Below are 22,627 nucleotides of genomic sequence, written 5' to 3' on the forward strand. Positions count from 1 at the left end.
GTTACAATGTATACTACTGATGACTAGCAGTCCTTTTCACAAGGCTGGGTTGGAGACACCTAGCTCCCATTCACTTCAAGACTCTCTTCTAAAGTAATTGCCTGAAGATGCTTTGTGAATAAGGTTCTCTCTTAACTCGCAACTCTTCATGTTCTCATGTGTTTTGAGTACCCCATAACGAGTACAAGTGCATGTAGGGTATCACTATGTATTACCAATTTCACTTGAAAAGCCACTGTAGAGAATGACTGGTGGTACTCCAAAAAAGAAAATGAAAGAAAATAATGACAAGGGAGTATAATTTCAAAACAAATATAGGGGAAGGACAGACCATCACAGGCAACTGTGTTACTGTAATTTAAGAAACTACGCTTGTCTGTTGAGTGATGGCAACTAGTTATGGGTGAGCTCTGATTGTGGGATATTGTGTTTGCATACACTCAGGGACTGCAACTGTTCCTAAAACCTCCATACCTGTAAGCACTTAAAGGCCTATGACCCTTTATCTTTCAAAGAGATTTAAACTCTAAAATATCCCTGTTGATTTAAAAAATGTAATCTAGGGCCTTAAGTTTCTTAGGCATCTGGAAAAAGTCAGCACAAATCTTAGTTCATTTGGGTTTTTTTCAGACCTAGATGTGGTATTTCAGCCCGAGATATCGCCGCCATAAATACTTGCTCTTTCCTATCTAGTATACTGGCTACATAAGTGTGTACAAAAGTACACAGCTACTGGGTGGTCAAGGACAGAGAGTCCTTAAGAAATCAGCACCTGAGCCTTCCTTTAAAATAAAATTAAGATGCAAAAATATTGAGCCCTGTTGAGAATGTGTACAGATATAATTTATAGACATACATATTTAAGTAGCATTCCCATATCCAAAGGGATTGCTAAATTTTCATATCTGATTGCATAAGCTACTGCTTTAACTTGCTAAAGAACCGTGGTTACCCCATGAGGAAGCAAAATAGCAGCTATGCAGTGACATGTATCATCTCTGTGTGTTGTGGAGTGCTTTTAAGAGCTGAGATTTCCAGATGGAGTGTCTGTGCTGCATTTATATACAATTGCCACCAGACGTAAAGAAAATCATTATTTCTCTTATACACTCAGCGATCAGTGGAAAACATCTCACTCTGTAACAGTCTCAGGGCTGAAATATTGCAAGATATTGGGAAATATATAAAGGTATTTGTCCCTAAAAGAAGAGAAAATACTTCAGGCTAGTTGTGAAAATGGTCTTGATTCTTTAATGAACAGAAATGGCCAGAATATGAGCTTAAATCTCATTGAGATACTACCTTTTCCCACAATACCTGCAGTATGAAAGTCCAAACAAACAGCTACCACCTGCCTGTTGTATGAACGATCTTCCCACCCATGGAGAGTGGATAACCACTTCCCAAATGGGCTTCCTACACTATAAGCATCAGCTCACAGAAAAGGATCTTCCTTTTGGAGATCTGCTGCGGATGTTTGGCATGGATTTACTGACCAATGCTGCCAGCAAATGTCTGTCCTGTCTGCAGCAGAACTGCGAACAGGAGGAGAAAAGGCAGAACTAAGTCTAGGAAAAGAAGGGTCCTCCAATGCTCCATACTGCAGAGCTGAGTAGCCTTAAGCCTTCCCTCTGCTCTTGAAGGCAGATAAGTTGGCAGCAAACACACAACCCGTCTAAACAAGCAAATAGACGGGGAGACAAGAACAGCTCTTCCACAATGGAATAGGCTTTTGAATGCAGCTATAATTTAAAACCTGATTTGCACCAAATAAAGCAACTTAGCTTCACTGACAGCTTTATGGCCGAACTTCTCTGGTGGTCACTGATTTTATGGATTACAGAGAGCAGTGTCCCTTAAAAGGACACCAGCAGAGCAATTTCCATACACTTTAAAAGGCGTATTTTCCTCCTGCCGGTTTTTTTCAGCTGCTGGGAAAGTTGAAACTGAAAGCTGTTTTCTAAATATATGCTACATGCAGATGGAGTCTAGGTTTGTGGAATAACACTTAGCCAAGTGCTAAGAAAATGAAGTTAGTATCTATCTTTTTAGTTTGGAATAAAAAAAGAGAAATAAAAAGTGTTTTTCATAATAACAACAACATTTTTTAATACAAACACAGTGTAACACTACATTAATCCTACCTATGGGGGAAAGTGGTGGCGATAAAACTCCTTTTTGAGCCACGGATTTGTATTCTGAAACACCAAGTCACTTGCTCGGCATTTCTGTTCCATAAATTTGCTGATGAGGAAACACTGTTGTTTCTATTTTGAATAGCCATTCAATCTAGCAGTGGTTCACAGATGGAGGAAAATACATGGTTTGATGACGTAAACCAGTACAATGGGGAATAATAAGACATTTCTGCAATAGGAAGAATCCTTTCCGATGCAAACCGAAATGGATTTGACACCGTGAGCAGAAGATCATTCCCAGAATTTTTTCTTTCCCTGAAATTGAGGAATCTATGTATCAGGAGGGTGAAAGGCTTCTGGTAAGCAAGAGTGATCCATACTGAGAACAACAGAGAGAGTGCCAAACTTATCCGAAGGTATCAACTTTTGATAACACTAAGTGCAATATGAGAGAGTGAAAGAATGACCCAGAGTGTGACTAAGACTGTGAGTATCATTTATCATGGTGTCATAGGGATATGTTGTTTTGAGTCTCATTTCAAAACTCTGGTTCATCCCTAATGAAGACGTAATGAGAATTACATAAAGTGAATTTAAGTGAAATATTAGACTAGATTTACAAGAGCACTTGGCTGCCTGCAGATGCAAAACAGCAGCTTTGTAAATCTGCTGTGTACCCACATCAGTCGGAGACCTAACTCTCGTTAGCTTTAAGTGGAGATTGTGAGGTAAGGTACCTTAGTGCATCTGTTCCACTCATTTGGATGCAATGTCAATGAAAGTGCCATTTCTGATGGCTGCTTAGATAGAAAATGAGGCCTGAATGACATTTTTTCAAGAAAAGAAATTGCTTTTTTCATCTTTAATAATACCATGTCCAACATGCAAAGCTTGAATGCCCCGTTGCCATGCAGGAGCGCTCTTTCATTATTTTAACATAAAACTACCAAAAGTCACTTCACTATGTAAATTCTTCAACATAAGATGAAGTGCTGTCTTAAGTCTCCCGCTGTGAAACAAGACTAGTTTCACATATGCAAACATTACCATTTAAAACGATTTGGGACATGATTCAATAAATGAATTTCAACAATGCCTTTCAGTTGACTGGAGTGCCTATTGATTAGAGATGAAACTGAGGGAAAACAAAAAATGAGACTCTATTTTGCATGAAAATGACGCTATTCCTGCTCCATTCAACTTATTTGTTCAACAGTATTCAGTTAGCAAATGGAAGGATAAAGAGAAGGAAAATACCACTTTATTTCTACCATTTTCCCAGTTTCAGCATCTTCCTTTACTTTATATTTATGGAATTATATAGTGTGATGTGTGGCAAGAGCCAGGGGAATTCTCTCCTTCTCCATTGGAGAAGTGGACAACCAGCCCCGATTATGGGATCTTTTGAAATGCTAGGTATTAGCCGCAGCCAGCGCACTGTACTCAGTGCACCTACAGTCTGGTAAGCTGCGGAAAAATCTTGTATTTTCTTCAGGATAAATTAATTGCTTTCCTGACCCTACCTCACCGATGCTATCTGTAAGAGACGAGGGATTTTCTAATACGTACTGACTCCCATTTTCAATAAACGTTTAAGGCAATTTTCTACTCACTCGTAAACTTCTCATGTGTGTACACCATCACTTGGAAAACATGGTTTGTCTTTTCAGTGGGAGTTGAGCTTTGTATGGAGAAGTTAAAGTCTCATATATGCTTATAGCAACAACAACTAACTGGAGTGGAGGATTGCATGTCTTGGGGTATTTATATCACCTAAATGTAAGTATCTAACTTAGGTGCTTAAATTACGAAGTTAGCCTCCTCAGGCTCCCTAATTTAGGAATATGTAAGTTAAGATCCTGCTCCAAATCACTTTTTGACTAAGCCTCTCTCTCTCCTCCATGGTTATATGGGGAACCTATAGAGATTAGCTTCCTATTGAAGGCACCTAACCTACATGCCAGAAATTAGCAAAGTGGACCTCCCCTCCACCCAGCCATGCGTTTCCTGGGTGAATATGCACATATGTGTAAGAAAGGAAGAAAGTCTTGGCCTGCTCAGAGGGCTGATGGAGATCCTATGTCTAGGATGCTCACTCTTCATTTACCTGTTGCGAGAAACAGGATTTTGCCGATTGCTCAGTATAACCAAATGAAGGCCCTTCGAAAACAGCCGTGGGCAGCTTGAGAACCTCCCGCAGAAACATGTCGTATCTGCCATAAACCATCACTCCACTGGAGTCGGAAATCATTGAGAAAATATCTGAGGGGGGAAAAGACAAGAAAAGGACACAGCAACTTCAGTGTGAGCTACAGATTTGCTCTTAATTCAGTATCATCTGATCTGAACTAAGGAGTACTAAGCAACATGTTCTGCTTATGGAAACATCCACTATTAATGCATCTTTAATTATAATCCCACTCACTGGAAAACAAAGAGAATGATTTACATATAAAAAGTAGCTGATTTTGATATTAAAAAATTCCTGCTTCTTTTTCATTGTGTGTGGTCATTTTTTGAAGCGAAGTCTGATGCATGGCATGAGGCAGTAATTTAATCAGATAAGAAGGATCTAATTTGACAAGATACGCAACATCAGCTTTTTGCCTACTGCCAGCTTACCATGTCGAATATAAATCTTGACAATGAGTTCATTAAGTCAGTTATTATTGTTTTGGACACACAAAGCACTGAAGGTCTTTCAAATGCATTACTTTTGACTCTTCTCCCCTTTTTGCTTTTTTGTTCATGTATAAAAATATTGCAAAGTTTTATTTCTCCAGAGATGCATGTTTCTCAGCCTTTACTTTTCCCCTTGTTTAGAAGTATCCTAAGCTTAGCAGGGGATCACAGACTAAGGAACATTTATCGTTTTTCAGACTGTCATGTCAGCTGCTTCATTTCCAGGAACGTTGAAGGGATTTTCTGACAACAGGACCCTGGGCTGCTGACCCGAAAAATCAGGATCGTACTCCAGCCTTCCACTGGATGGACCCTGCTCCGTATTCTTAAAGCAGCCTAAGGAACAAACAGTGTTCAACTTATAACAGTGTTCAATTTAAAATGTATATAAGTTCAGTCTACATTTGAGTTTCTACATAGAAATAATATATTAAAAAATGGCACCAAATCTGGAAGAGTAAATTAGCACCTGGGACTTCCACTTGTCTATCTAAACAGCAACAGTTTGTAAACTCAATTTTCTTTGGCTGTGGTAGAAGGCTCAGAGGAAACTGAAGGCTGACATTAATCCTTTGGTCAAAAAGTCTGGAAAATGGTGTTTTGGACTTGAGCTACAGCTATCGTAGCACTAAATAGAAAATCTTTCATTGCAGCTGCGAGTAAACTATGCCTTGGCTACTGGGGAACTGGGAATAAATGCTGTGAAATGAGAATCTATTTTCCAAAAGAGATGGAATTAGTATGTGCCCTAAGGGAAGAAATATAAATAGTGCATAAATATATTGTACTTCTAAGTGTGAAATGAGAGAGATGTTATTAAAAAAAAGTCTGAAGAAATCGTTAAATGGTGCTTCATGATGCTGAACATTTGAGGCACCTACCTGTGCTCTGAATTCCATCATCCCAAAGGAAAAAAAAAAAGGCCACCAATCAGAGCCTCAATATATGCAATTTCGCTTCAAAAATATGAAGTCTGGTGTGAAGTTCAGTCAAACATTCAGTGGGAATTACTTGGAGGTGTATATAGTGCAAATCCCAAACCCAGCCATGAAACTATAATTTATCCTAATTCCTTCTTTTCATACCTGTACTGTTATCTCTCAAAGTACAACAATGATTAACAGGTAAAAAAGGTCACCCAGAAGACTTACATCTTAATTTGTCCATGATCTTTCCTCCACAAAGAGTTGCCAAGGCCATTTTGACAGCAAAAACGGAAATTTTACCATGCCCTTCCCTGTTCAAAAGTAGAAAGTAGACATATTTTATAATATGGACTTCCTTCCATTTAAAATGTATATCATTGACATGACATATTGTAATGCACACTGTATGTGGATTCACATATGAAGAAATAATTGAATTTTAAAATCAAAGTTTGTTTTGTGGGAACACACATCAGTACATTGTTCTGTAAAGATCTCAGAACAGATTTATTATGTATGTAAATCTCAGTATGAAACTGTTTATCTCATTATACATTAAGGTGATGATTATTACTCCTGTTTGTACTACAGTAGCACTGGAAGGCACCTGTCACACTCATGGCCTCCCTGTCCTAAGTGCACTCTGTATCTTCTGTCCCTAGAAGATTGCAAATAAGTGCAAAAATCAACACTGAGAACAAAAGTGAAAAAGCTGAAAAGGACCACACGATTGCACAAGCTGCGTATTGTACCTGTTAGTAAGTCCTGACAATTGCCTTTTAAATGATACACCTGACTCCCATGAACCTTTAAGAAGGACTTTGCTGAAATATGGGGAATAAACCTGCATCGAGAATGAGCAAAGGACATTTGTTGTCATATGTAGAACAGTCTTGTCCCTGGTTTGTTCAAGTTGAGGCTATGTCTGGCTCTCTGTTTTCAACTTAAAATGAATAATGCTGTTAAATCCCAAATGCACACAGGTCTATGCCATAGGGGCAAAAAGACATATTTTTCTGTAAATCCAGTCACTTTCAGGTAAAAATAAAAGACTTTTTTTTCTCCTGGAAGGATCAGACCATACACTGCACTCTCAGGTTGCTGTGTTCACCTTTAGCACGTTGCCAACTCTTCCTTCAACTGTCTTTGAAGCATGCAGTGCCTTAATTTTATTGCTCTTCTTGCTATCCTCATTCTCCCTCCACAGTCATGATGGTGCCCAATGATTACCTGCCATTATAGAAACCTTGGTATATTTGAGCTGCATGAGTAATACATGACTTCACACACTGCAAGGCACTCTCAACTCCTAAAAGACCTATCCCCCCAGTTTAGGCAAAACTAAGTTGAGAGTGTTCACAGGAATGGCAGAACAAAGATGCTGTAATGTTCAGTCCCTTTCCAAAGATGAGAATGAGCATGCCCTCTTAAGTTCATCTCCTTTTTAATGTTCATTTTTTGGGCATCCAAATATTGAAACGTGTGTCTTTTCTTGAAATTCTCTGAGTCTTACCATAAGGCAGTCAGAGTCCACAGTTGCACTGGAGCAACTTTTTTCTGTCATCCAAAGTCCTTAGCATTACTTAATATCTTCCCACATGTCTGTTTAATGACATCAGTGAGAACATGTTGTCATCATGCTTTAAAAAAAGAGACAGTCAGCCAATACTTGTGAGCTTAGCAAAATGGCACCCATGTCTCTTTCTAAATTCTACTGATAGGGCTAACGATGGGACCAGATAACAAAGTTTTGTGTCATTTTTTGAAAATGGAGGTTCTGTGACCTTCAGTCTTTACTCCATCAAGGAACATTATGCTTATATGGGATTTCCTGTTAAAATATATAGAATTATCTCTTACATAAGATAGTCTAACTGCACTGGCAATAGCAATATATAGAAATTGAGCTCTCCATCAATATTTATGAAATTAGTCTGTTGATTGTCACTCGCAGTTTTAATGAAGAAAATTGTGTCTGATCAGAACTAAAAGATAAACTGATTCTGGAAAGACACAGAGCCTGTGACCGTGTCTCTCTCTCTGCCCACCTCAAGCCAGACTTATACAGTAACATATACATATGTAGTAGACATGAATGGCATACTCATATCAGTACATTAAAGCATGCTACATGCTTCACTGCTATGTTCATTACTAAGTCACTCAGACTTTACAAAATGAGTCAGTTTTCTAAGCTTGGCTAGCTGATAACCTATACAGTTTGGTGAATTGGATTTAGTTCTAGCTCAATGTAACCCATGTGTAACCCACTAAATATTAACTCTAAATATTCTTTACATGCATTTAAAATTCTGCTTTTTGTCAGAAAATCAACCAGAGATGTAAACAAAAAACCTAACTATTTCAGTATTTAAGAAATAAATCTTTACTATGTTTATAATGCTTGGCTTTCATGCACATTTTCTTTCTCATGGCATTGCGTTCTCTTTGAATAGCTTCCTAAGATTAAAATCACACTATAGGAATTTCCAGTCTTCTGTATTTCCATCCTTTGTTGGCTGGATTCTAATTTGTGTAAACCAGGATCTAGCACTGCTGCAGCTATGGCTGAGAATTTGTCCATTTTGTATTCTTTTTGTGCGTGCTACCCTTTAGACCTTTGGGAATTTTTTTTTTCTGCACTGTTTCATCATGAGGTTTTCATCTGCCTTTAAAAGAGTTGTTACACTTAAGAAAAATAAATGCTAAGTAGAAGCAATGGCATTATTAAGAAGCAATGGAAGAATTAGAGGGAAAAATAAAGCCCATGTGGAAGTGCTTCAGATTTAGATTATTTTTCCCAGTAGGTTTAGCTACATTTACTAACAGGATTACACTCTTGAATGGCAGACACATATCAACTTGCCTTCAGCTTTCCACCCCAGAGCCATCAGCTTTTCCCATACTCAAACAGTTATGGAACAGAGGAACAGAAAAAGAAAAGCTTTCATTTCTCTCTTCAGTCTCTCAGTTTGAGTTGATTAGTTTTGACACTGTATTTTGTATCAGTCATTTGTATTCATAAAAGCATCACTAGAGCCAGTATAAATTCAATTTGCCCTCCAAATATATACGTGTGTGCGTATGTGTGTGCATCCATATACTCACATGCATATATAAATACCTATGACTGATGAACGGACAGGAAAATGGGGTCTAAGACTTGCCAATATAATTTGGATCCAGAAGTGCCCTAAGCTAAGTCTAAGCACCACAGATGCCCTTGACTGGCAGCACTGGGGCCTCTCAGTGTTTGCGGCATAAAAGCAAACGCTGAAGCAGCGGCTCACAGCAACATGAAGATCTCTGTTGAAGTCGGTGCTCCCTGAAAGAAGCTTTAGGCTGGCTAATGCAAAGACATATAAATTTTACTAGTGGAAATAGGAGAGGACAGAAAATATTTTGATTTTATATAGCACCTCTCCTACTGAGGTTACTCTTCAGATCCCTACAGAAAAATACCATAAACGATGGCAAAGGCAAACCTTGAAGCTGATATGCACTTAGCCACAACACAGGATGGAGTACTTAGGAAAGGGAATGATGGCCAGGGCTTAAGGTTATCTCCTGCTGCTTGGGGAAAAAAGGGCAAAAAATAATACATGCTTTTAGACACCAGAGCAGAGCAGAAGGTTTCCTCTTCAAATGTGTGGCTGCAGAGAAAGACAGCCTCTCCCCAGAGCAAGGAAGCCCCACAGACTGCCTGATAAAATCCACACACCATACAAGGATAAGTCCAGCTCCAGGGCCTGAATTTGCCTTTCGGGTCAGCAAGGAGAGCGGTACCAAATGGATGACACTGACATTTGTCAGGATCTCCAGCAATACTCATCCTGAGACAGCCATATGGTGGGGAAAGCTATAAATAACATCACGTCTTTAGAAATAGCAAATGTGTCCCATGAAATGGACATTGAGAAAATATGATTTTTCTCATTAACTAGGTATGAAGTGGTGCTCCCCCAACGCTTTAATTTATCTTTTCCAAAAGTAACAAAATTTCTTCAGTTGCTTGTGGGCCTCCTGCTGCCCACCTTAATCAGGGCAGCCGATTCTGAAATGTCAGAGGCTATAATTACAAATTCCCATTTACACAAACAGGTTTTGGAGAGGAAATTTTACTGGAATCAAGCAAAATTCTTTCATTTAGGAGAGCAAAATGCATAATGACCAAATCTCTGAAATGCTTTTTTTTCGCTGGACTTCCTTCGTAAAAGCTAGCTGGCCTGTATGGCTTCCAGTGACTACTGAAGGTGGAGAAGAGAGGGTATTAAACACTTTACAGATCTGAATAGATGGATGAGCAAGAAGTTATACTTCCAAAACAGATTCTGAACATCTTTATGTATTGAACTTGGTATGATTTAAATGTGCATTTGATTAAACAAAGGCATGAACATTTCCTCTTTTCTTTGTAGAAGTCAAGCCCCTCCAGCCAGATTGGGTCTGTTTCATAGCCCAGAGCTCACAACCCCATTCGTAGGACAGGAATGTCAAGGGACAGAGAAAAATCAGCTACTTTCTTGTCAGTTAAACTTTGCAGCAGGAATAGCCGTATTGCAATACTGAGTCAGTGCTGAAGATGATCTAGCACAGAATATTTTACAGTCTGTTTAAAAAGAGTCTTTTTGGGAACGGCTCGATTGAATGAGGCTGACATTCCACCTAGCCACCTAGGCTTTGACACCGGCCTGGGATGAATTTTTCAGAGAGGTCTGAACTTGCCATCTTTTTATATAGTACTTGCGCGCTAGTGTTATTTCATAAAGCCAGTTAAACACCTTAGACCTTGAAGCAAAAGCTATTGCCCAGTTTTAATGTGCAGTTAAAAATGCAAATCAGGCATGTTTTTGTCCAGATTTTTTAAAGTCTGACCGTCTCATTCTGCTCACTGGTTTTGGTCTGTCAGGGTCCTCTACCATGTGATGCTGACTTTTATACACTAACGGCAAATTAATTGGAGCAGCATTTCTGTTTGTGAATTTTGATTTTGTTGACTTGCCGTTTTATAAGGTTGCACTTTAGTTTTGGCTTAGCATGAAGGAGCATCACACTCAGCGTCACATGAAATCTTATATGCTATAATTTTTCCCCACTTTTTCCTCCCTTCAGGGTTAGGCAGCAGGGAAATATAATTACCTGTAGGCCTAATGAATCCCCGAGGCTGTGAAAACATCATAAAAAAACTGCGATGAAAGTTCAGCACAGGCAGTGGCCAAGCTGGCCCACATGCCACAGCATTGCGCTGTGGTTCCTCTTAAGTTTTGCTAGCCAGGTTCTAGCTCCTGAGAAGACATCTGTATTGCAGGCCTAGGGAAATACTCCCTGCCAGAGGGCAGAGACACCTGCCAGGTTTTCAGCAGGCTATAAACGAGGGAAGAAGCTCTGTTTAAAGCTTGGAGGATCTTCAGCCAGCACAGTACACGCGAGGCAGTATATATTAACTAGAACTAAATAAATGAGACAGTGGTAAGCTTATTAGATTTTATATCACACATTAACTTGTCCCTTGTGGTCCCTTCATATATGTTACGTCGCAGACTCCATTTCTCCACTTTCTTTCTTTGCATTTCAAGCAAGACATGAGAAACCACACAACCTTTTCTGGACCTGCCCACCATACAGCAGGAGCAGCCATCGCTCTGCGTAGCCACAAACACCAAAAACATCCATGATCACTTAGAACAGCCTTCTCATTTATACTGAAGAGCTATTTGGTCTTGGTCTACTGTTTTGGTCTTAGAAAGCTGGTTTGGGTTTTTTAGGGTTTTGGGTTTTTTTTCATTGTTGTCTGCATTCATATAATCAAACGTGATCATATTAACATTCATTAATAAACAAGAAAAATAGTTCTTCAGTAGCCACCTAGAAATTTGGATGGCATTTCTGCTGGCCAACTGTTTTCTTAAAACACAAGGCTAAGAAATAGAGAAGTGAACCTTTGAAGAGATCAAAGATAACAGGACTATTTTAGGGGTGACTGTTGTGATATCAGTATGATTCACACACCTAGTAAAACCCCTTTTTTCATCAGAGAAGACTGCAGGCAATCTAGTTTAACTGTCCAGTTTCTATAAATGGGGGGAGAGTAAGAAAAAGACTTCATCCTGCCTCACAGTTCCACGCCTGTTCCCCCTATATGCAGTGCATTGCTTCCCTCTGAGCATGGGACCACCAGAAAAGACCTTGCTCCTCCTTCTACCAACTTGTAGCCTTCAGCAGAGAAGGACCTTTCTGCTGCACTGCAGGGAAGGGGAGGGAAGGGAGCAACATAGGAAGCAGAGACATCAGCTCTGGTTAGACCCCAGCAGCTCTCACACCACCCCTGTAGCATGTAGAGCCACCTCCCTCCCTCCCTCTGTTTCCCAGGAACAGGGAAATCTGGACCACCAGTGGTTGCTAAACCAACACCCGACCCAAAATTTCAATAATCTGAACCATACTAAAGGGTAGGGCACATTTTGAGAATCAGACGCTTAACTTTTATGTCTATATCTGTGACAGGTGTCCAAACTCGCATTACAGTAAAGAGAGATCTAGTTGACACACACCGCCATGAAGCCTGAACTTAGATATCTCAGATTGCACCTAAACCTCATCCCAGATATTTGGTGCATTTAAAATGGGGTGATAGGCAGCCAGCCCCTATCTCCGACCCCAGAGCTGGGAGCCTCTTCCTGGGCGTCCTTTGGGTGTCTCTGTCCTTCTGGGAAGTGCATCCTGTGCACCCCGCTCGGAGGCAGCATGACAGACTGAGTTGCTGCTTGGCGAACGGAGTGAGGGTCACAGCCTCCTCACCCCTGGGAGGGCCTGATGTGAAGCCCAGAAACAGGTCACGGCCCACAGCACATGGGATGTTTTCAGGGAAAGCAAAACCTTACCCCTTTAAGCACATTCTCTGTTTCCCTACAGGGAAGTAAAATCCTCTCCTCCATTTTGCTGCAAGTAGCCTTGACGTCTAGCCGAGATCTTTACCCCTGTACAGTGAGCTACAAAACAAGCATGTTATCGCAGGTCTTGCCCCCACAGTCCTGGGTCTTTCCCTGTGTTTACCAGCCGGGAAGCAGTTTGCTTGCGGCATGCAGCAATGCATGCGTCTGGCCATTTTCATCGTCCTTTAGTGTTCTTGTCACAGCCACAATGGTATAAATTAAAATGCTTGTTCCTTCTTTTATCGCCCTTGAGGGGAGAAAAATATTCCTGAAGGCTATGGTTTCACAATGGATTGGCTTCTTTTTCTTCCCTTGGAGGGGCCAGAGGGGAGGCTGGGTGCAGCCTCATCACATGGACCATCTACTTTTTCTCCCCGTTGCCATGGCGACTGAGTCGCCAGCTGGTCTGGCTCTGAAAGGTGCTCGACGACACCCAGCACTGGGGCCCTCAAGCAACAGGATGGGAAAGAGGGAGGGGGAGAGGGGCAGCATACTTATTTTAATGTGTCGTGGCCAGTATTTTCAGCTGGTGAATTTTCAAAATATAAGCCACAAGGAGGCAATAGGTCATCTGCAATAGGCAATAGGTCAGACTTAACCACTGTTCTCCAATAATTCGGTTTTCAGGATTGCAAATATTGCAGTACAGTTGATGACTATGTATTCAGAAACTGTAGTATGTACACACAGTATACTTGTTAAGGTAAGTGGCTCGCTCTATCTCAAAATTGTCCTTTTTGTAATATGGGTCCCATGCAGTAATAAACAACATGCATTTCATCACCTCCAGGTCTTTATCCTATTTCTGTCATGGTCTCAAAATCATGCTGCACTGGCATGAGCCAGAAAAAAAAAATTGCTTACAGCTGCAAGAACTTGCAGGAAAATGAGCTCTTTCAAAATGATGAGCTATTAACCCATGGCACTGCTGCAGAGGCATTGCAGTGGTGTCAGCCACTGGTGTGTCAATAAATAACATGGCAAATTAGAAGTGGATGTAAATTTGTTTCTGTAGATAATTCTTCTTTGATATAAACTGGAACAAGTCTGAGTAACTGGATGAAAACACAGTTGTGCTGAATTTGGCTCATCAGAAAGGAAAGCAGAGGTCCTTAATTTAGGTTCTCTCCCTAGTTAGCACTATTCACATGTTCATTATTTGGGTCACAATTTAGCTTGTTCAATTGTTTTCCAAAGATATTTCCAGAGCAAGCAAAATCCTTTCACCAGTCAGGAGAGCAGGGAAGCACATGTGGCTAAGAAAGGCAGACTTACGGATCAAAGGCTGCTAGCAAGAAGTTGAGCAGTAAGCTGATGGATTGCTCCACATTGATCTGGTGGGTTGTCGGCATCCGTTTGTTGAGCTGGTAGAAGATAGTTGAAATCACAGCTTCCAGGCGAGCCACGTTCAGTTCGATGTTGGGATCCAGGTTGTTCAATGCGTTTTCCCGCAAGGCTTCTATCACGTTCCAGATGTCCACCAGATGCACTAGGGGACAGGAAGAAAGAGTCAGCGGGGACACGCGCTGCTGAAAGCAACTGAGAAAAAAAGTCACCTCATCCCACAGCGTGGGGAATAACACAATCACGCAGGACACGCTTCACGAATAATTAAATGAATGGATGTATTTTCCATCACTGATAATTGAACTTGGTGGAGGAACGCACAAATAAAATTCAAATCCATTAATAAGCAAACAATATATTGATATTATTAGTTGTAATGCATACAACTTCAGCTTGGGAAATCATTCCTCATTGTATAAAGTATTCAAGTAAAAATCTATATTTTACGGAAATCAATGGAAGGTAAACATATGCTAATTGTTCTTCTGAACCATGCCTCTATGAATACCCATTCAGAAATTACTCTTAGATATTAATTTGCATAGCAGATGGGCTTTTCAGAAGATCCTAGGAATACTAAGTGCTTAACACATACTGACATTTTGAAAATTCTTTTCAGCAATTTGTATGGAAAGCAAAATATTTTACAGAAACAGAATTGCAATTGAGTCAGGGTAGACAAGCTACATTTAAACAAAGAACACGTAATGAAGGGATCCCAAAGTCCTATTTTGTGTCTTCTAAATATATTTGCCAAACGATTTGTTCAATCTCTCTCTTTGATAAAGTCCCGGTCTAAGCTGAATTTCATGGGGGCTGTTTTTATTTACAAGGACAGCTTAAAGGACAATCTCTGCTCACCCTTCATATTGTACCCAAATAGAAATCTTGTTTGCATAGCACTGTTATTGTGGCAGTATGATCGGCTTGCCGCAGATTGGCATTTCCAGAAGCGGTGGACCATGCCAAAAATAAAAAAAAAACCCTACACTCATTCAAAATTTGGATTTAGTTCAAACCTGAACTCAAAGAATCATCCCTTTTTTTATCTTAAGTATTACCTACTGTCCTACTAAACTGTCAATAAGAAACAAATCATGAGGTTCAGGGTGCAAATTATCTTTTTTTTACCAAACTACTGTATAGTTCTTATTACTTAGCATGGCGATATGTCTTATGACATATCAAGAGCCATCCGAATGTGGAAGGAGATGCATTTTTTTTGTGGATAGAGAAATTTAATTCTAACCCTCATCATTATACTTTCACTTGCTTGGTTTGCAGGTGCTGTCTCAGACTGCAGTGTGACATGGTGGTCTGATGGCAGGGAAATGTAAGCTGATACTAGATAGATAGATAAATGAAACCAGGTACACTGCCGGTTTACTTAGTCTAGAATTTTTCTCTATGATTTGGTTTCTTTTCTTCTACCTCAGGAAAAAAATAATCTCTAACTCCCTGCTACCACATGTGTAAGCCCAAGGAGGAAGATACACCATACAGGTGAGCGGCCACAGCAGCAGCAACTACTTCGGGCACTAGACAAGGCACCTTTCCACTTCTTCTTGCTGTTCCCTAGCAAATAATTGGGAAAAACTGAAAGATGCAGTTCCATCGTGACACCTAAATATTTATTTGGCCTTTGTATTAAAAGGAAACTTCTATAGGCGACCTTGTATGCTGGCAGGTTGTCTTCAGTGTAGTTCTGAATTAAGCCAGGTGGGTGGAGCATACAACCTCTCTGAACTCCTCCTTTTTGTCTTCTAGCTGGGGAAAGCTTCCCCATAAAAAATCTGGCATAGGCCTCAGATCCTTTTAATGCAGCCATTCCCATTCCCATTCAACCAGTTTTCACTCTCAAGTTGCTACAGAGGTAATCTGGGTAAATGGGAGAGGAACAATCTCCAGGAAGACGGCCTGCACAGAATAACTGACCCCTTTCTGGGGAACTTCTCCACATGGCTCAGAGGCCAGACTGGGCAGAGAACGGAAGAAGTCACCAGAAAGTAGGCCATTGTCTGGTCCAGGACAAAAGGGTTAATGAGCATTTCCCACTCTGGGTCACCACTGTAAGGCAGCCAAGGAAGAAATACATGAAGAAATACATACAATATGCCAGAAGATGCAGCAACAGGCTGGACCATGTGCAAGTATTTTGTGGCCTTATTAAGAGGGGAAGGGCAGGCGGACAGCTGAAGATTAAGTGTGATGTTTCCCTCAAGGTCTAGCTGTTGCTGGCCATGAGAGCTGTCTCTGGTAATTCAGACCAAGCAGATGAAGGAGAAGGTGCTTCCACCAGCAGTTGCACCAGGCTGGCTTCTGGGTGCGAGGGTATGTGTGCAAACTCTTGAACCTGAACTGTAGCTACACTAACAAGATAACAACGTGAGAAATTACCGGGCATAACCAATAGCAAAAAGGGAGTAATGCAGGTGCAGATGGCTAACCTTGACTTGCGGCTACACTAACAAGATAACAATCCAAGAAACAGCACGAACAGGGGTACTAGCTTAACAGCACTGCTGACCGAGGCAGAAATTACTAGGGCAACCCTATCATAAATACCGAATAAGGATGTAAAATCAGCAACATTGGAGCTAGTGGGTAAGAATAAACAGGGACAGGCTGTTTATCTGGGAGTGCATGAGCATAGTAGAGGAAAAAGCATGGGGGTGGAAAAGGGGAATATAAAGGGTAACAGATCGTGTCATCAGAGCTGCTTGGGGGTACCTCTCAAGCAGCCCTGCACCTGATCAGAGCGGAGGAATGAACACAGCAATTTGACCATGTGTGTATCTAGTTTACTTCTGCAGTAGCGGGGAACTGCGACGGTTTCCCCAGCACTGATAAAAGGACATCCTGGGAGGATGAACCAGACATCTGGACTCCTTAACAGTGAGAACTGAATTTCACGCAGCAATTTAACTTTAATTGCTATAGCCTAGTAGTGGAAAACTCTTGAATAAGAGAGCATGGAGGAAAACAGCTGGCACAATGAATGAGGCTGAAATGGGGGCTGGTGTCTTTATTCTTCACATGATCCACTACTGATACTATGTGGCTGTCAGATTTTAATTTTTTTTTTCTTTTCCCACTGATATTATATTTTTCATAACATAGTCATATCCAGAGTTAGTTTTGATGATGGTCCTGGGAAGGGAAATATCCAGAGGCTAGCAGACATGGGACTAATAATATCAGTACACTAACACATCTGAGAGAAAAATATGGGTTTTAGTGTTAACTCTAACCTGAAAGCCTCATAAGCTATCCTGATATTCATTGGTATGCCAGAAAGGTAGGGCACAAGACTAAGAAAATGACTTATTGGAAATTACACAGCAGTTAACAGTCTCCCACCCACCATAAAAAAATTAGTCTCAAGGAACTGCTGTGCATTTGTACTATAAATAATTTTACTTGGGCTTTTTTTTCTTTCTCCAGAAACACTTTGGTTCCACTTGAAGCTGAATAAACAACAATCCTACTGCACTATTTTATTTTGCATTTTATTCATGAATTTCAAATCTCTCTACAGAGGCTGGAAAGCAATACTTCCTGGAGGAAGAAATGGAAGATGGACAAGAGCCAGACATTTAACAAGATCTGCTAATTTTGAAAATATCTGCTGAAATGTCTAGCTCAAAATCACCAGGAGAGTTTGTTAGACTGCTGTACAGAAGACTGAAGTCTCTGGCCTCTACTCAAGTCAGTTGTTATGGACAAGAATTCACCCACCCAAATTTAAATGTCAAAAATCAGGTGTCTACTGTCAGCTGGTGAACAAGGCTCCCTCTAATGTCAGTGAAAGAAAAAGGCACCTTAAAGCAGCTGTTTGGAGACAGGTGGGATGAACAGTGCTTTGAAGGTTCCCATATTTCTTCATTGACTACACACAAAGCCTAAAGCGACAAGTTTACATGAGACATGTAACCTCAGAGCTGGTAAAGTTAACGAAGACGAATCTCACACCTTGCTCTTTAAACATTAAGAAAAGATGTCTTTTCTGTTCTGACTACTACATGGCCTAGAATAATTCAGGTTTTATATAAAATATGAATAATAAATACTTTAATCTGTATGAACAGCTACCAGATCCTGTCATAGTCACAGCCTCTTATACTGCATCACTTAACCTTGCACAGATTACATCTGGGTGTAGTGCCCTACCGATCATTGAAAATCCTTTTTTTTTTTAAGTTTACTCACATAGTAAGCAGACTTTTACATATTGTATCACGCTGCCAAGTCAACCTATCGACATTGGGAAAAGGCAGAGTAAAACACAGGCCTCTACAGGCTCCACTCTATTCATTTGTACTATTAGAAATTTATGCCTACAGCTAATGATATCTGTAGTCTTTTCAATGTATAATAGAATGTCGACCTTGCAAACTTTGCATAAGCTTACCTTCCTCTCATTTTAATTTTCATTCTCTCTGCTACCCATTTTCTATAATACCTGCTATGCCCATTTATTTATTTATCCATCCCTGACATTGTTTTAAACTCACTGAAGAAGGCATAACTCCTTATTTTGTTTGCACAACATGTAGTGCAATAAAACCCAAATCTGATTTCTACATACTAGTAGGACGCTAACAAGAAGAGTCTGCAGTGTAACAAACAAGCTTACAGATGCAGGAGAGCTTTCTCTCTCCTAAAATCTGCCTTAAATTCCCTCAACAAAGTAAAACTCCACAAGTTTGTTTTTAACTTCTCATTGCTGTTGCTGCTTTTGTTGCCCTACCCACATTTCCCTCTGAAAAGGGAATTATACCTCAGCATGAGAATGACGCCCTTTCTGAAATGGATCTGCAAAACTACAGAAATCTGTCAGTTATTTCTTCAGTGTCAGCAGATGATCACTAGGCAGTAGGAGTAAAAGCTGCTTGTATCTAGCATCTGAGTGGTATAAGGCAATCCAAAATCATGCAGCCCAGCCAATCTTCACGGACCCTTCAGAAAGGCCTCGCACTCCGTAAACAGCATAGCTATCCAGGTGTAGAAGATCTCCCTCATCTGCCTCATGTCTGAAAAAAATGTAGATGATTTCCACAAGCAATTGCTAAACTATACATCTCCCTTTAGATTTTCTGTTAAGTGATTAGTTCTAAAGTCACAGCTAAGCTAAACATCTGCATTATTAGATCTTCTATGGCAAACACTGTCTGCTAATTTAACTTTTATGAGATTAAGTAATATTTAACCACTGTCATAGAGGATTTCATATTTGAACACGTTCTGTAACAGATAGTGATTAGTGAATGTAAATAAAGTTCAGTATCCGGACAGAAGTGGGACGACGCAGATGAGCAGCATTACAGATGGCTGCCGTTCACTCCACAGCAATTGTTACCAACAAATGCATGCTTTGAGGAGACCCTGGCTGAACCGCAGAGAATTAAGATTAATGCATGAAAATATACTCCAAATAACAAATGTTATTTTCTTCAGTGGACTCCTTCACCTGTTCAAACAACATTTGGAGAGTGCCTGTTGCCAGCACATTGTAACTGATTTGATCGGTCTCTCTCTGCAGGATGTACGGGTGAATGAAAGATGGCTGGCTCAGTTTGAAAGGAATTTTATATTTTCCTCAAACTAAGAAGTTTCCAGACACCCTTGAATTTTTACATCCTGCCCTTCTGCCTTCACCTGTGTTCAGAACATCTTCTATTGCCTTTTACTACTTTGATGATGAAAAAGAGTAATTAGTAGTAACACTGCAGAATTCCATCACCTACAACTCTGTCAACAGGTTAATTTGTGGAAGACGTGTACTCTGGATACATTTGGAGAAAGCAGAATTTAGGACAAAATTACGTTGCTTATTATAAATGCATATGTCAATTTTATTGATCTTGATCCTCCCTCTTCTCTTCAAGCATTTTTTAGTCTCTTCATTAGCAGCAAACCAATGTATTTTTAATTTATTGTAACTAGTAACTTTAATTTACTTGCAACTAGTAATTTCCTGTTTGGTAGACAAAGGTATCGTAATAGCCAAAATGTGAGAGAAGAGCTGGACTACACTTATTTTTTTTCAATTCAAAGCAAAGAAATTAAAATTTATTTAGGCAGTGAAAAATGAAGTTTCCTTTCCATCATGCAGTCTATTTAGAATTATGGAAAGGCTGTGAAATATAGATAATCTCGGATATATCACTAATCTTAAAGGAGGAGGATTACTTCAAACATCAGTTGTCAAGAAATGATGTTGCCCTAAGCAAGCATAAAAAAGAAAACTGTAGTGGAAGTTTATCTTCTAAATAGTAAAAAAAAAAAAAAAGTCTGTGTGCTTAAGCTTTTTTACCATTAAACTGATCTACTTATGCAAAAATCCTCATCTGTTCTACTGCATTTTTTGTATTCCACCTGAACCATGAACTCTATAATGTTATGTTTCCATTTATTACTAAATGAACATGAAAGAGGAGATTACATTTAATCAAACAAGGGAAGCGACTAAATTAGTAATCAATTCAAATTTACTTAACATACAGTAGGTCTAACTAAATCTAGGTTAAACATGCCCAATTGATAGGACAGAATTCCTCCTTGATAGATTTTCCTTTGTTGGCGAATACAGGAAAAACTTTTAAAGAAGTATTAATTTAAATTATTTCCAAAATTTTAGTATATACTTCATTAAGATTTTAGTCCAGCAAAGCTCTTACAGACATGCTTGAGTTTAAACGTACTAGTACTGTCATTTAAAATCAATGGCACTTGAATGTATGTCAGGTATTTCAGGTGGATTTCATTAAAAGGGAAAGATTTATGCTTCCTTGTCTAACAATCCTAAAAATATTATAAAATATGTTAGACGATTCTTCTTTTTTTGATTAGAATCTATGAACCCATCACAAATCAGGGTATTGAGCCATTTGTCATCGTCATTGCTATGAAGCCCTGGGAAGTCACTCACTCTTTCTGTTTGGCTCCCTCTCTCCTGCTGCCAGGCAGGTAACAGGGGACTGAGTGAGGAGTGTTTTCCCTCTAAACTACACCTGTTTGTGGCCAAGCTGCCCCTCAAATCAGTTGGCTGTAGCATGATCACCAAAAGCTTTATCTGCACGTCCCACCACTACGCAGATCGATGTGCCAGCTACGATGGCTTGCATCTTTTACGCTCTCTAGGTGCCAAATTGCATGAAAAAGAAAATGTAGCAGGGTGTTGCTTCTGCTCAGGGCTAAAATGAGGTACCCAGCTCTTTGGCTCGGGACATCTGGTGGCAGCTGTCACCTTACATGGCCTGTCACACCCAGGCTACTCATTGCCCAGATATCTGAACCTGCACTCAGTCTGTACCTAAAAATGTCCGGTACATTTCTATTCCTGCTCCCGTGTCCCTCAGGCTCCTCACCTACCTCCCTTGCTGACCTCTGCTGCAAGACACAGTTCATACAGCCCAATGATTTCTAGCATAGCTGGCACCTGCTAGGCAGCCGATCCAATAAGCTTGGTGTGCGTTGGGCCACTTCTGAATGCTCTGCAGGCCATCAACAGCTCTTGGGATGGTCACCACTGATTTTGAAAAGCAAGACTCGTGGATTTCTAGGTTGTCCATACATATTTAAATGTGTTAATGTCAAAATGTATTTCATTTCATCTTCTTGCAATGAAATACACTTGATTTCTAGGTTTTGTAGATGCACTGATTGGTGAGTTAATACTACAAGCTTAAAGAAGAAATTAACGAAATATTCAGAATATTTACCGCCATGTTATTCTGATCACAAAATGCTTTAATTTTTAGGGAAAAGTCAGGGCACTACATAAAAAGAAACCTAGAGTATTTAGAGATGTGTGTATTAGCCCCATACAGTAGTATGAAAAGTTGTAAGAAGATGATGTATTCATAACTAAGAATAACCACAGACAACATTTACTTCTTTCTTCGCAAAAATCAAAGTCTTGTCAAAGATTGCCCACCTGGAATTGGATTTGGCAAAGGCTTACTGGTAAGCTTCATCTTCAGGACGAAGGCCCCTGCAACAAGTGGGACAGTCTGGAGCAAGGAAGACAACCTCGATGGAGGAGGATCTGGTTAGGGTATGTTTAAACAGATTGGCATAATCAAGTCCATAGGACCTGACAGGGAATGCATCCATGACTGCTGCGGGAACTGGCTGATGTCAATATAAGGCCACTCGATTGTCTTTGAAAGCTCGTGGCAATCAGGGGAGGTTCCTGAGGGCTGAGAGAAAGCCACTGTCACTCCTATTCCCAAGAATAGCAAGAAGAAGGATCCAGTGAACTAAACACTCACCTCAGTCCCTGGAAAGGGGAAGGAGTGAATCCTCCTGGAATTTCCAAGCATATTAAGGACAAGAAGGTGATTGGGAGCAGTCAGCATCAATTTATGACAGGAAAATCATGCTTGATCAACCTCTTTGCCTTCCACAATGAAATGACTAGCTCACAGGACAAGGGAGAGCGGTGGATGTTCTTTATTCTGACTTTAGCAAGGCTTTCAACACTGTGTCCCATAATATCCTCATGGGCAAACTAGTAAGTGCAGGCTGGATAAGTGGACAGTGAGGTGGACTGAAAACTGGCTGAAAAGATTAGCTGAAGTCTTGAGATTTGTTGCAC

At 40.2% G+C, this 22,627-nt stretch overlaps 1 protein-coding gene across 18 annotated transcripts in view; it reads right to left on the minus strand.

The window, feature by feature from the left end:
- The window catches only part of DTNA (dystrobrevin alpha), a 222,374-nt gene that overhangs the window by 56,542 nt on the left and 143,205 nt on the right, over positions 1 to 22,627 (minus strand). For 17 of the 18 annotated variants that reach the window (XM_009285603.2, XM_009285618.2, XM_009285614.2 and 14 more), the window contains 3 exons: positions 13,954 to 14,167; positions 5,972 to 6,057; positions 4,246 to 4,400 (listed from right to left, as the gene is read on the minus strand). In XM_009285603.2, the coding sequence (XP_009283878.1) occupies positions 4,246 to 4,400; positions 5,972 to 6,057; positions 13,954 to 14,167 (455 nt within the window). Of the gene's footprint in view, positions 1 to 4,245; positions 4,401 to 5,971; positions 6,058 to 13,953; positions 14,168 to 17,375; positions 17,379 to 20,384; positions 20,389 to 22,627 lie in introns of those variants that run through there. The other variant, XM_019473757.1, reaches the window with a different exon arrangement.

This window comes from Aptenodytes forsteri, unplaced genomic scaffold, assembly GCF_000699145.1.
Source record: "Aptenodytes forsteri isolate BGI_AS27 unplaced genomic scaffold, ASM69914v1 Scaffold23, whole genome shotgun sequence".
In the NCBI taxonomy this organism is placed as follows: Eukaryota; Metazoa; Chordata; class Aves; order Sphenisciformes; family Spheniscidae; genus Aptenodytes; species Aptenodytes forsteri.